Source organism: Salvelinus alpinus, chromosome 5, assembly GCF_045679555.1.
Source record: "Salvelinus alpinus chromosome 5, SLU_Salpinus.1, whole genome shotgun sequence".
NCBI lineage: Eukaryota > Metazoa > Chordata > Actinopteri > Salmoniformes > Salmonidae > Salvelinus > Salvelinus alpinus.
The window spans coordinates 43,317,990-43,332,779 of NC_092090.1; the positions used below are offsets into that span (position 1 = coordinate 43,317,990).

Genomic DNA, 14,790 nt, shown 5'->3' on the forward strand with positions numbered 1-14,790 from the left:
CTACATTTTGGTTAGCTACCTGCAGATTCATGCAGTGTAGTAACGTCAGGAGTTGGGATTATGGTTAATTGTTTACCTAGCTAGCTAGCTAGCTTCAGGTCTTAACAAAAGACTCCACTATGCAAGTAACCATTTCGGGTGCGTTCGTAAATTCAGTCTGGCCATCTACTCCGATTTCAGAGCACTCTCGTCTGAGTGTGCCAGAGCGCAGAATAACTGATGAATATACAAACGTTCAACACCTGTTGAATGTGGCCGGTGTCTGTAAACGTTGGCAAAAAAGCGTAATTAAATTGTTGCCAGCAGCACAGTTACAGTCACCAACACTCTGGATAACATGAAAACAGCCTAACCAGCTCTGCAAGGCCGAGTAAAATGGTAAAATGGTACCAAATACAATGCTCTTAGTTTTAGAGATGTTCAGGACCCGTTTATTACTGGCCACCCATTCCAAAACTGACTGCAAGGATTTCAATGACTTCCTTTCCTGTGGTTGCTGATGCGTATATGGTTGAATCATCAGCATACATGAACACACATGCTTTGTTTAATGACAGTAGCACATCATTGGTAAAAGTAGAAGGCCTTGCTGCCTGCCCTGTTGTATACCAAACTTTACATGTTTGACATTAGATAAGCTTCCACTAAAGAAAACCCTTTAAGTTATATTAGACAGTTAGCGCTGAATCAACGATATGACAGAGGTTGACAAGCCATAAGACATACATTTTTTCAACAACAGGATATGGTCAATAATATCAAAGGCTGCACTGAAATCTAACACTACAGCTCCCACAATCTTCTTATTATCAATTTCTTTCAACCACTCATCAGTAATTTGTGTCAGTGCAGTACATGTTGAGTGCCCTTCTCTATAAGCATGCTGAAAGTCTGCTGTTAATTTGTTTACAGAGAAATAGCATTGTATTTGGTCAACAAATACAACAAAAACAAAAAATGTAACAGTTTGCTAAAAGTTGGCAGCAAGCTGATAGGTCTGCTGTTAGAACCAGCAAAGGCCGCTTTACCACTCTTGGGTAGTAGAATGACTTTGGCTTCCCTCCAGGGCTGAGGACAAAGACTTTCCTATAGGCTCAGATTAAAGATTTGACAGATAGGAGTGGCTATAGAGTCATCTACCATCCTCAGTACCTTTCCCTCTAAGTTGTCAATCCCAGGAGGATTGTCATTATTGATCGATAACAATACTTTTCCCACTTCTCCCATACTAACTTTACAAAAGTCAAACTTACAATGCCTCTATTATTCGTTTTTTAATGCATGAGTACAATGGCTCACTGTTCGTTGTTGGCAATTCCTTTCTAAGTTTGCCCACTTTGCCAATGAAGTAATCATTAAAATAATTGGCAACAACATGGTTTTGTGATGAATAAGCCATCTGATTCAATGAAAGATAGAGTTGAATTTGGCTTTTTGCCCATCATTTCATTTAAAATACTCAAGTTGTTTTCAATAATTCTTTATATCATTGATCTTTGCTTCATAACTTAACAGCTTGAGAAAATCTGCAAGGAATAATGGGAAAAAAATCTCCAAATCCGGATCTGCAAAGCTGATACAGACATACCCTAGACGACTCAAATCTGTCATCGCCGCCAAAGGTTCTCCTACAAAGCATTGGCTTAAAGGTGTGAAGACTTGTGTAATGAGACGTTTCTGTATTTCATTTTCAATAAAAGTTTAATATATTTCTACAACCACGTTTTCCCTTTGTCATTATGGGGTATTGTGTGTAAATGGGTGAGATAAAACATGTTTTTTATCCATTTTGAATTCTGTAACACAACAAAATGTGGAATAAGTCAAGGGGTATGAATACTTTTTGAAGGCACTGCATGTTACGACTTCCGCCGAAGTTGGTGCCTCTCCTTGTTCGGGCGGCGTTCGGCGGTCGTCGTCACCGGCTTTCTAGCTGCCACCGATCTACGTTCTTTTTCTATTTTGTTTTGTCTTGATTGAACACACCTGGTTGTCACGTTCCTGACCTGTTTTCCTTGTTTTTGTATGTGTTTAGTTGGTCAGGGCGTGAGTTGGGGTGGGCATTCTATGTTATGTGTTTCTATGTTGGGTTAAATGTGTTGCCTGATATGGTTCTCAATTAGAGGCAGGTGTTTGACGTTTCCTCTGATTGAGAACCATATTAAGGTAGGCTGTTCTCACTGTTTGTTTGTGGGTGATTGTCTTCCGTGTCTGTGTATGTCGCACCACACGGGACTGTTTAGTTTGTCGTTCGTGTATGTAGTCTGCTCCTGTTCGTGCGTTCTTCGTGTCTATGTAAGTTCTCAAGTTCAGGTCTGTCTACGTCGTTTTGTTGTTTTGTAATTTCTCAAGTGTTCTTCGTGTTTCGTTTTTTTTCATTTAATAAATCATTATGTCTACATTCAACGCTGCATTTTGGTCCGACCCTTACTCCTTCTCCTCATCCGAGGAGGAGGAATTAGACAGCCGTTACACTGGTTCCCATTACGTTAATATTATATATTATTATAAAATTTAACCCTCTGGTAAATGATTTAGACATTTTTACATGTGATTAATAGTGTCAATTACGGCCCTATTCAATATGCCAAGATTTTAGTTTTTTTTAGCTTCCAATTACATTCTGCTCTTAGTTCTACCATAGTTCTTGGGATACTGTCTGGAAGCCTATGGCTATGTGCTTTTCTTTTGTAGGTGAACATACTCTTAGAAAAAAAAGGGTTCCAAAATGGTTCTTCAGCTGTCCCAATTGGAGAACCCTTTTTGGTTCCAGGTAGAAATAACCCTTTTAGGTTCTAAATAGCAAAAGAAATGTAAAGAGTGTATGTGCGAACACTTTCCTTGTTTATTTAGTAGACACAATTACTCCGATAGATTTGCAGTCCCTACAGCTATGTATTGCCCATTCAATGACCAAACCCCAACAGTGGTATTATTAGCAGTCTGTTCTAACCAACGGAGCTACCTCGCTCCTAAGCAAGTGTAAAAACCTGGAGGACAGAACAACTAAGTGTAAAGTTCAGTGAAGCTCAGCAGAGCTGCAGAGGCTGAGGTGAACTAAAACTGATCTGTGACCTTCACAATAACACATCAGAGCACAAAAGTAGAGGAGAGCTCTAATCTCCCAGGTATCCGGTAAGTAGCCTACCTACTGTGGCAGTAGTCAAAAAGGGCCACATGAGAATCCCCTCCTACCAAGTGCCAATATGAATTTTAAGAACAGTGAAATCAATAGTCAAATCATGACTTAATTCTCACGTCCTAGGGCATAAACCAGAGACCAATCATTTAGTCTTTAAGGTGAAAAGAAACAGACACAAGAATACAAGTCAGTCAGTTAGATAAGCGAAACAGGGGTTGAGTAAAGATGCGGAACATCTTTTGACGGCCTCCTTAATAATATTTGCTGGAGTACATTGAGACGACCTAAACTAGAAGAAACACACAAGTGCAGGAGAACAGGCATCAAGGGAGCAGAAAGCTGGTGGGCATAACATAGGCTTAGTGCACTTCATTGCCCAACAACAGCCTATTGATGCTTCACTGAAATCGAGTCTTTAAAATAAAAAGTAATCTAGCTTTTCTGGGTCTAAATTGATCTGCCACTCTGAAACTAAAACAGCATGCTTGTTGAGGAGGGGGGATTATCACTGTTGGGGCATAAGACTACAAAGAGACTCTCTCGCCAGCAAAAAAAGATGACTATAATTGTAGAATATTTGTCTGGTATAATTTGTGTGGATGCCATTTTGATTTATTTTGAAAATGCTATACATATGCTATTTTAGGAGCAGGATGCAAGTTCATGACTTATGGAGAATAACTAGTTCGCTAAACATTCAAAAAATGACTCACTCAAGTATCAGCTTCCTAAATAATGTGATAACCATTCATATTAAGCCTCTTCACGCATTAGTCTACTTGTAGGGTAGCCAACTACACAACTCCTCGATTTACGATGAAGGTGAGCGGCGGCTAGTATGAGTGGACTGGAGCTCCGATGTCACATAAAATTCAGTTTTTATTCAAAAAACAACTGATTTCAGCACCCAAAGAATAGCCCGCAATTACGCAGAACAATGGCGTGTGTAATTGCAGGCTATTCTTTGGGTGCTGAAATCAGTAGTTTTATTTTAAAAATCTAGAAGATTGAAATACTGCTCATTTTTAATAACTGCTAGTTTTTCGTCAGCATGCTAGGCTAGCTAATGGTCAAGTAGTCCATTGGATCAGAGATTTGGTTATAATGACGAGATACCTATGTCTCCACCCTAACAATGGGATTCGTTGTCGACAGAGCGGAGCGGCGGGCTGTCAAGTTTGCCTATTCCTCTCTTTGGATTGGTGGATAAAACTTTTTTAATATTCAATGTGGGGTGTTGAAGTCAACAGCCTGTATTCAATGGAGAGAGATGCTATGCTACTAGCCTCCTGTCATGAATATGCATAGCCATCAAGACAACTCCGATATGAAGTGTTTTTTCTCAAAGTTGCCGGGATGTCACATGTCTTACTCATATCAGTACACTCGTAACAACCTAAGCATTACAAAACTTATATTAGATCAAATAAACTTCACGTAGCAAATAAGCGATTACATTTTTTGTTGACCAAATTCAACACTCTCATTGACCTCCATACAAAAACTCCTCGCTTGGTGAGCGAAAGAAAGTAAACAATGCCACCTGCTGGAGAAGACAGATTTTTGGCCCAGTTAGCTGACGGAACAACTAGCAATCATAAAACACTAGTGGTATTTCAATCTTCTCGATTTGTCAGTTGTGATAATGGGACAATTAGCAGTACACTGCCATCTCCCATCCCTGGATTGAGGTACTTTTCCCGAGCCATATCTGGCGCCAGCTCTGCACTGTCCTGATCGTTGCACAGCCACATTCTATGGAGCAAGATACCTGCCAAAAGGTTGACCATACATATCGCTATGATCGCAAGAAAATCCATACGTAAATTGTTAGGATCGTAAGAAAAGCCATGAAACATGAACGTACACGTGAAATGTAATCTGTGAACATACAAACACCATGTTATGATTACGGACTAACATTTTAGGCTTGAACAAATCTTGTGTTGCAAATCTGACATACAATAATACCTTTCAGAGTTTAGGCAGTTTCATCTCACCAGCAAAAAAACATTCACCAAATGGCCAGTGAGGAGTGCTACCCGAACTAGCATTCCGGAAAAGAGGTTTTCAAGTTAAAAGTCTCCATTCTCTATTACCTCTCAGTTGGTTTACTTTATATTTAGATAGCAAATGTAATGGATTAGTTTGCCAGCGCAAGACTAGATAGCACTAGCTGTGTTATGCCTACAACAGTGAAGCTTCAGTCCACTAGGTGTATCTCTACAGCATGAGCATAGCTCTATGAGACGTGGACATCCCCATGCAAGCATCTTGTCTTATCATTTTGGGTACTGGTGTCTTTAGAATTTTTGTATTTTTATAAGTGTTTTTATTATAGGGCTCCCTTTAAAAAGAGACCCTAGCTCATAGGCCTCTAAATAAATGTTAAACAAAATAGTTGAAGAAGCACGTTCAGTGGCTGATAGGGGAAACAGATCTGACAATATAAAAAAAAGATGTTTAAGTAATTTAGCAGACGCCCTTAACCAGAGCGACTTACAGGGGCAATTGGGATTAAGGTGCCTTGCTCAATCAAGGGCACATCAACACAGTTTTCACTTTGGGGATTCAAACCAGCAACATTTTGGATACTGGCCCAATGCTCTTAACCACTAGGCTACATGACACCCAATAAACAGAGGCTATAGATAGTCTTGACCATTTGAGACCCCTTGGCTATTTCGCTCAGGACAGGTTATAGACAAGACTTAATCAATATTTTGTTTTGTCTCATTTATTGATAAGGATATAGCCTCTGCGTGATGGAGTTGTGCAATGCAAATTGGTATAACAAGCCTACATACAGAGTGGAATTCACTAATACAACAGCCAAAATGCCTAATATAAGTCCTACAATCCGTGCTCCCAAATACTGTAAAAAGTGTGATTAATTTGGTTACATGATCACCACAATAGCCCCAAGTGGCAAAAAAAAAAATATTATGCAATTATACGTCCATTAAATAACACACAACAGCATGGCATATTTAGATAGGGCCCTACCTGTTTTGAGCCCCACATCTTTGGGGGGCTTGTCTGTTTTGCATGTTATTTTGACTATTTTGACATTAATACGTGTCACATATCAGTTTGCAAACAATGTAAAAAAAAAAAAAATATCATTGCGTTAATAAAGCCGCATACAAACATGGTCTCTTTTTTGGTTACTTGAGTAAGGCAGCTCCAAAAGGCAGGTGTTCCAGCCTAACTCAGTGCTTTCTGTGGTGGTGGGGCAAGCCAGCAGAAAATACGGAGCGTTGTGCCGTGATTGGCTCAGTGTTCTGTCACTCATGGTGACACTACGTCACCGCCAAGTCTATGGGTAGAGCTAGAAAATTCTAGCCCCTTGGGTGCTGCCATAGAGTTACATTAGAAGTGCCATTGGCCACAGATAAAATGAAGTCAAATCAAGTTGTATGTACAGTAGCTTTGATTGGCGGCCTATGCATATTTGTAAACAACAGCTGGTGCACGAAATCTAAGGAAGTCTCGAGGTTTTGCTCACCTGAGGTAGAGTATGTCATGATAAGCTGTAGACCACACTATGTGCAACCAGAGGGAAAACAACTCTGGACCACCTTTACTCCACATGCAGAGACCCATACAAGCTCTCCCTCGCCCTCCATTTGGCAAATCTGAACATAATTCTATCCTCTTGATTTCCTGCTTAGAAGCTAAAACTAAAGCAGGAAGCACCATTGACTCGGTCAATAAGAAAGTGGTCAGACGAAGCAGATGCTAAGCTACAGGACTGTTTTGCTAGCACAGACTGGAATATGTTCTGGGATTCTTCTGATGGCATTGAGGAGTATACCACATCAGTCACTGGCTTCATCAATAAGTGCATCGATGATGTCGTCATCACTGTGAGCGATCATACATACCTCAACCAGAAGCCATGGATTACAGGCAACATCCGCACTCAGCTAAAGGGTAGAGCCGCCGCTTTCAAGGAGCGGGACTCTAACCCGGAAGCCTATAAGAAATCCCGCTATGCTACGTCTGTAGCCATAAAGTGCTTTGAAAGGCTGGTCATGGCTCACATCAACACCATTATCCCAGAAACCCTAGACCCACTCCAATTTGCATACCGCCCCAACAGATCCACAGCTGATGCAAACTGTATTACACTCAACACTGCCATTTCCCACCTGGACAAAAGGAACACCTTTGTGAGAATGCTATTCATTGACTACAGCTCAGCATTCAACACCATAGTGTCCTCAAAGCTCATCACAAAGCTAAGGACCCTGGGACTAAACACCTCACTTTGCAACTGGATCCTGGACTTCCTGATGGGCCGCCCCCAGGTGGTAAGGGTAGGGAACAACACATCCGCTGATCCTCAACACGGAGGCCCCTCAGGGGTGCGTGCTCAGTCCCCTCCTGTACTCCCTGTTCACTCATGACTGCATGGCCAGGCATGACTCCAACACCATCATCAAGTTTGCCGATGACACAACAGTGGTAGGCCTGATCACCGACAACGATGAGACAGCCTATAGGGAGGGTACTATTTAATGAAGCTGCCAGTTTGCGCTGTTCTGTGAAGGGAGTAGTACACAGCGTTGTACGAGATCTTCAGTTTCGTGGCAATTTCTCGCATGGAATAGCCTTCATTTCTCAGAACAAGAATAGAATGACGAGTTTCAGAAGAAAGTTATTTGTTTCTGGCCATTTTGAGCCTGTAATCGAACCCACAAATGCTGATGCTCCAGATACTCAACAAGTCTAAAGGCCAGTTTTATTGATTATTTAATAAGTACAGCAGTTTTCAGCTGTGCTAACATAATTGCAAAGGGGTTTTCTAATGATAAATGAGCCTTTTAAAATGATAAACTTGGATTAGCTAACACAACGTGCCATTGGAACACAGGAGTGAGGGTTGCTGATAATGGGCCTCTGTACGCCTATGTAGATATTCCTTTTAAAAAATGCAGTTTCTAGCTACAATAGTCCTTTACGACATTAGAAATGTCTACACTGTATGTATGTCTGATCAATTTGATGTTATTTTAATTGACAAAAAAAATGATTTTCTTTCAAAAACAAGGACAAAAACTAGTGACCCCAAACGTTTGAACCGTAGTGTATATTTTTCAGAATTTTCAGCTCAGCACCCCTACTTCACGCGGCTATGACCGTAAGCGTTAATATTAATGTTAATGTTAGTGTTAATGTTCAGACCAAGCATTGGGGTTCTTAACAAAACACCCCCATACAGAAGAGGCCTTCCTCCAATGTATAATGTAATGGAACAAATAGTCATGATCAAGGGCTAGGTTTACGGTATGAACGTCTCAAGGATCCCATTTAGCAATAACCATAGCTTCTCGCCGGCCTAAATCAGTGTTGCAGATGTGCGCCTGCGTACGGTAGTCCCATGTGTTGTGAATACATGCATTGCCAGTTGAGAGCTAGCTAGCTATTTTACAACTGGAGCTGTGGCTTCTATAGACATACTTGCATACCAGGTGAAATATGGAGAGTGAGTATCCTAATCTGTCTTTTTTAAACGAACTATTACTCACATGAATCCATTCGTTGTTCATTATTTAAAGATTAGCTAGCTACACGTTTACGAACGTTAGCATATGTGTTGTTCCTAGCTACATCTCACAACATTCGCTAAAATGCTAACTGATAACATAACATTTGTTCTCTTATCTTCTAGGACTCGTGCAGGCTAGCCTACCTCCTGATCAGGGACGCATTCTGGGTATAGTGGTGGGTATCCTACGGTACTGATGTGATACTGTTGTGTTAGCTATCATTATGTAGCCAGGAATTAGGTTGGACACAACCTGAGACAGGCATTTATAGAAAGCCTTCCACTGCAACTAGGTAGTCTGCTGTTAGGATCTAATCACAGACACTCTTTAACATATTCACCATTATAAACTGGGTGGTTAGCAACCGAACCAATAGAATGAACGACCAGCCGGCTTGGGTAGCAGCCCGAGATTTGTGTTGGAACTATATCTTGTGGAAGGATGTAATAGTATGAGTAAATTCATACTATGTCAGTCATTATTTGAATATTTTGGTAACCCGTTGTATAAAAGTGATAATGCTTTCGAAGCCAGTGTTTGGAGGATATATTGGCATGGTTTTCCGGCCCTCTACTAATATATCCTTCAAACACCAGCTTCTCAGGCATTATCACTTAAATATGCTGTCACATAGCCTAGCTGTTTTCAGTTGTGCAGACAAGCTAGCTACATAGCCTAACTAGCCTGTTAGTTATAGTTGTCTCGTGATGGGATATGTCTGTTCTGGTGCCCATACAGTCTCAGAGTGATAAGCAGGCGGAGATGTTCACAAATGGCTTTCTGAAGAACAGTTTACCGGGTTTGAGCAAGAAGGAAATCGGCGACTTCATGCTTCGCAAGGCTGTGGTTCTAAAGTATGCGAAAAAGAAAAAGGAGAAGAAAAAGAAAAAGAAAGCGAAGGGTCTCACTGCTAAACAAAGGAGAGAGATGAAGGTCTTTCAGCTGAAACCAGAGCATCAAAAGTTTGTACATGCTTTTTCCTCGTAGTAGGACTAAATATGTTGTTTACACTGCTCCGACATGTAAGAGGTTTACGTTCTAATAAGGCGTATTTCATTTTTTTTTTTTTACACGCTTATTATTATTTTTTATCTCTGTAGATATGAGCTTTTCTTGCCCTTGCATGAGCTATGGAAACAGTACATCAGAGATCTGTGCAACGGATTGAAACCAGAGAGGTAAGAAATGCATTGTGTTTGGTTCATGTAGGACAAAGCTTTTTGTATGGCTAGAATGTTAAATCCTAATAAAATGACATCTATGTTGAAGCAACCCACAGACAATTCAGCAGAGGCTGTTGAAGGCTGATTTTCATGGTGCCATTCTTACAGGTGAGAGCTTGTTTATTTGGTCAAAACACTTTTGCTGTTACTGTCACTAATCGATGCCAGTCTTGAGGATCTTATTTAGCACATCTATGGCACATTGTATATAATTTACATTTAAGTCATTTAGCAGACGCTCTTATCCAGAGCGACTTAATCATGTCTATGTAATGATCACCAACGTTTTTGCATGTGTGAAACAGTGGCGAGGTCCAAATGCCCCTCGTATGTAGGCACCACAGGAATCCTAGTGCAGGAGATGAAACATGTCTTCAAAATAATCACAAAGGAGGACAAACTGAAAGGTTTGTACGCCACATTTCAGTACCTTTGTTTAGGTACTCATTAAGTCTGCTGTTATTGAACTTTTTTTCCAACTGCCAAGCTGACATTCTATTTTCTTCCTTCTCTCTCCGTCTTCTGCAGTCATACCCAAGCGAAACAGTGTGTTTGCCGTGGAGATTGATGGCTTTGTCTCCCATATCTATGGTAGCAAGTTTGAACTCCGCTCCAGCGAGCGATCGGCAAAGAAATTTAAAGTCAAAGGAACCATAGACCTGTGATCCTGTTGGAGTGTAGTAATGAGACTGAACTCAAAGGACAGAGAAGTAAACAACTCCTGTCAGGATCTATAATAAGGACTATCACCATCTTCAATTCTTATTTTCAAGTTATACGGGAACCTCAGCATCTGTTTTGGATGCAAGTCCTGTTCTATAGCATTTTGTACTGTAGCAAAGACAGAAGACCTGACAAACTCAAAGCAATCAAAACATAGTTGTGATTTAGAGAGCATTTGTGTTGGTATTTTCTTTTTTTGTAAACGTATCCATTGATTGGTCAATGATTCAATTCTTTTACATAATTGTAAATGCATTATGATCTGTTTTCAGTTGTTTTGAGCAACACTACCTATGTCCACAAGGTGGCACTAAATCAATCTGCTTCAATGTATGTACAATAAACATCTATATCTATACATTTTTGTCAAATGACAGATTACATTTTCTTGATCACCTAGTTTGAAGTAACACAATGAGTTTCAATACAATGATACTACGTGTGTGGAAACTGAAAATGTGCCTGTCTTTGGTATACAAGATGCTTAATTTCCTGATCATTTGGGAATTTCCTAGGTGGTCAACTTTTTGCGAGGTACCTGTTGTATATTGTTGGTTTGGATGTTGGTTTGTCAATTGAAGTTACGTAGGTACTAGAAACATTGCTGACCTGAAATTTTCATTTGGTAGTTGAGTTGCATTGACAAGTAGGTCTCTCATTGTTGGCTTTTAGATAGCTCATACACTGCTCAAAAAAATAAAGGGAACACTAAAATAACACATCCTAGATCTGAATGAATGAACTATTCTTATTAAATACTTTTTTCTTTACATAGTTGAATGTGCTGACAACAAAATCACACAAATTATCAATGGAAATCAAATTTATCAACCCATGGAGGTCTGGATTTGGAGTCACACTCAAAATTAAAGTGGAAAACCACACTACAGGCTGATCCAACTTTGATGTAATGTCCTTAAAACAAGTCAAAATGAGGCTCAGTAGTGTGTGTGGCCTCCACGTGCCTGTATGACCTCCCTACAATGCCTGGGCATGCTCCTGATGAGGTGGCGGATGGTCTCCTGAGGGATCTCCTCCCAGACCTGGTCTAAAGCATCCGCCATCTCCTGGACAGTCTGTGGTGCAACGTGGCGTTGGTGGATGGAGCGAGACATGATGTCCCAGATGTGCTCAATTGGATTCAGGTCTGGGGAACGGGCGGGCCAGTCCATAGCATCAATGCCTTCCTCTTGCAGGAACTGCTGACACACTCCAGCCACATGAGGTCTAGCATTGTCTTGCATTAGGAGGAACCCAGGGCCAACTGCACCAGCATATGGTCTCACAAGGGGTCTGAGGATCTCATCTCGGTAACTAATGGCAGTCAGGCTACCTCTGGCGAGCCCATGGAGGGCTGTGCGGCCCCCCAAAGAAATGCCACCCCACACCATGCCTGACCCACCGCCAAACCGGTCATGCTGGAGGATGTTGCAGGCAGCAGAACGTTCTCCACGGCGTCTCCAGACTGTCACGTTTGTCACATGTGCTCAGTGTGAACCTGCTTTCATCTGTGAAGAGCACAGGGCGCCAGTGGCGAATTTGCCAATCTTGGTGTTCTCTGGCAAATGCCAAACGTCCTGCACGGTGTTGGGCTGTAAGCACAACCCCCACCTGTGGACGTCGGGCCCTCATACCACCCTCATGGAGTCTGTTTCTGACCGTTTGAGCAGACACATGCACATTTGTGGCCTGCTTGAGGTCATTTTGCAGGGCTCTGGCAGTGCTCCTTCTGCTCCTTCTTGCACAAAGGCGGAGGTAGTGGTCCTGCTGCTGGGTTGTTGCCCTCCTACAGCCTCCTCCACGTCTCCTAAAGTACTGGCCTGTCTCCTGGTAGCGCCTCCATGCTCTGGACACTACGCTGACAGACACAACAAACCTTCTTGCCACAGCTCGCATTGATGTGCCATCCTGGATGATCTGCACTACCTGAGCCACTTGTGTGGGTTGTAGACTCCGTCTCATGCTACCACTAGAGTGAAAGCACCGCCAGCATTCAAAAGTGACCAAAACATCAGCCAGGAAGCATAGGAACTGAGAAGTGGTCTGTGGTCACCACCTGCAGAACCACTCCTTTATTGGGGGTGTCTTGCTAATTGCCTATAATTTCCATCTGTTGTCTATTCCATTTACACAACAGCATGTGAAATTTATTGTCAATCAGTGTTGCTTCCTAAGTGGACAGTTTGATTTCACAGAAGTGTGATTGACTTGGAGTTACATTGTGTTGTTTAAGTGTTCCCTTTATTTTTTTGAGCAGTGTATTTGTTTCTTTATTAACCATGAGTATGATTTTGTCAACTTTTTATGCTATTACAATAATGAAAACGGAGTAATTGAATTTATATATTTTTTTTTAATCAATTTAATAGACAAAGCATTTGCTGTCTGTTTTGTAAAATATTGTAACATTTTATTTCCCAGTAAAACGCCTATCCCTGTTCTAAAGTAGTGTGCCGACGAATGAGATATTTCGTTGTTTGGGCAGGGGGGTGTGTATGAGACCAGCTGGAAGGGAACAACTTAATGTCATCACTTCCTTCTTCACTGGGACTTCAAATATGCTTTCTACTCTTTCTTTTCACAGGGTGTAAGGTCTTGGTCAAGAGGGCTGGTGTATCAGTCCGTGCAATGCAACCTCATTTGATGCAGCAAAAAAGCATACAATTTATTCAACCTTGTATGTGTAATATTCAAGTCCACTGTTTCTTGCATGCATGTGCTATGTTTATTTTTTCTGCCCTGGTGACTTGGCATTCCATGCTAAAGAATAGCCACACTTGGACATATTTTGGGGTTTTTTCCCTCATAAAAAAACCCACAGGATGCACATTAACCAGATTTCACAATTTTTTGGTTCTACTTCTGTATTCTTGTGAAGCTTGTTAGAAATCTCTCATGTTTGTCATGGTATAATGGCCGGTAAGAGTATTCCTTGAAACAATGTCTTCATCTTTTTCTCCACCTGTACAGTCTTTGCTGTATTCTGCTCAACCAGACAGACAACATTGGGGTTGTTTTTTAAATGTTGGTTGTTGACAGACAGTTGATGATGGTCTGTTTTAAAAATAGAATGATGCCTTTTTGGTAAACATCAGGCACAGTTCAACTGTACTTTCATGTAGTGTTTTTTCTACTGAAAAAAAGGCCAACCCTGTTAGCTGTAATAACTCTTGCACCTAGTTCAATGATACACACGTTTGAGCTAACACAATTACATCGTTTACTCATTCTTTTGGTGAGATGGAGATAGTTGTGTTTAAAGAAGATATGGCCTCTGAAAATGGCCCGTTTGTGCGTTTGCTTTTTTAATCTGCGTGTTCCATCATAAGGTGGCCTGAGAAGATCACGTATGATTGTTTGAATTGTGATGTCATGACATTTTTCAATGCTTCCCTATCAGAAGTTGGTCTTTGTGTAGGCCTATGTCCTAGTTTATACAACATTCCATAAGAGTGATCCATCAAGAGAACACTTTCTCATACTACCGAATATTTGTGGTTTTCCCCAGAGCGAGAATCTGGTCAACATGCAGCAAAATCATTTGTGATTTTCCATTCAATGCTGCTTTTCAATTATAGCAAGTTCATTGTTTTGTTTTTCAGTTGCAACTAGCTAGTATCACTAGCCATCATTATATTCCTATAATTTATAGCCATGCGATTTTTTCCCTATCATTACATTGTTATTAATATTTCTGCTTAAAGCTGGAATCCCTGGTTGCTACGTACATTTTTGGACCTATAAATGAATGATACACTTTGAACGGGGTATGGTAGTAGGTGCCAGGTGCACCGATTTAAGTGTATCAAGTACTGCACACTGCTGTGTTTTTCACTCAACAGTTTCCTGTGTTTTATCAAGAATGGCCCATCAAAAGAGGTTGTAACTCAATATTAGGAGTGTGTCCTAATTTTTTGTACACCTCAATTCATCAGAGCATGGACTCTACAAGGTGTCAAGTGTTCCACATGGTGCTGGCCCATGTTGACTCCAATGCTTCCCACAGTTGTGTCAAGTTGGCTGGATGTCCTTTGGGTGGTGGACCATTCTTGATACACACGGAAAACTGTTGAGTCTGAAAAACCCAGCAGCATTGCAGTTCTTGACACAAACCGGTGCGCCTGGCACCTACCATACCCCGTTCAAA

At 41.1% G+C, this 14,790-nt stretch overlaps 1 protein-coding gene across 3 annotated transcripts; it reads left to right on the plus strand.

The window, feature by feature from the left end:
* The first annotated feature begins 8,425 nt into the window (after positions 1-8,425).
* Positions 8,426-11,001, plus strand: LOC139576215 (ribonuclease P protein subunit p29-like). Of its 3 annotated transcripts, none has more exons than XM_071401998.1 (7): positions 8,426-8,633; positions 8,820-8,872; positions 9,436-9,659; positions 9,798-9,875; positions 9,967-10,028; positions 10,226-10,327; positions 10,449-11,001. In XM_071401998.1, exons 1-7 carry the CDS (start codon positions 8,627-8,629, stop codon positions 10,583-10,585), a joined length of 663 nt encoding a protein of 220 aa, XP_071258099.1. In that variant the 5' UTR covers positions 8,426-8,626; the 3' UTR covers positions 10,586-11,001. The 3 variants fall into 3 exon arrangements, with proteins under 3 accessions (XP_071258099.1, XP_071258101.1, XP_071258102.1); XM_071402000.1 differs by having other exon boundaries at positions 8,432-8,633; positions 8,820-8,886; XM_071402001.1 differs by having other exon boundaries at positions 8,514-8,633; positions 8,820-8,864.
* The last annotated feature ends 3,789 nt before the right edge of the window (positions 11,002-14,790 follow it).

Excerpts from the sequence above, each read along its gene's own strand:
- LOC139576215 (XM_071401998.1), top strand. Across the intron at positions 8,873-9,435 it reads GACGCATTCTGGGTATAGTG|TCTCAGAGTGATAAGCAGGC; the intron begins GTGGGTATCCTA and ends GTGCCCATACAG. Across the intron at positions 10,328-10,448 it reads AAAGGAGGACAAACTGAAAG|TCATACCCAAGCGAAACAGT; the intron begins GTTTGTACGCCA and ends CGTCTTCTGCAG.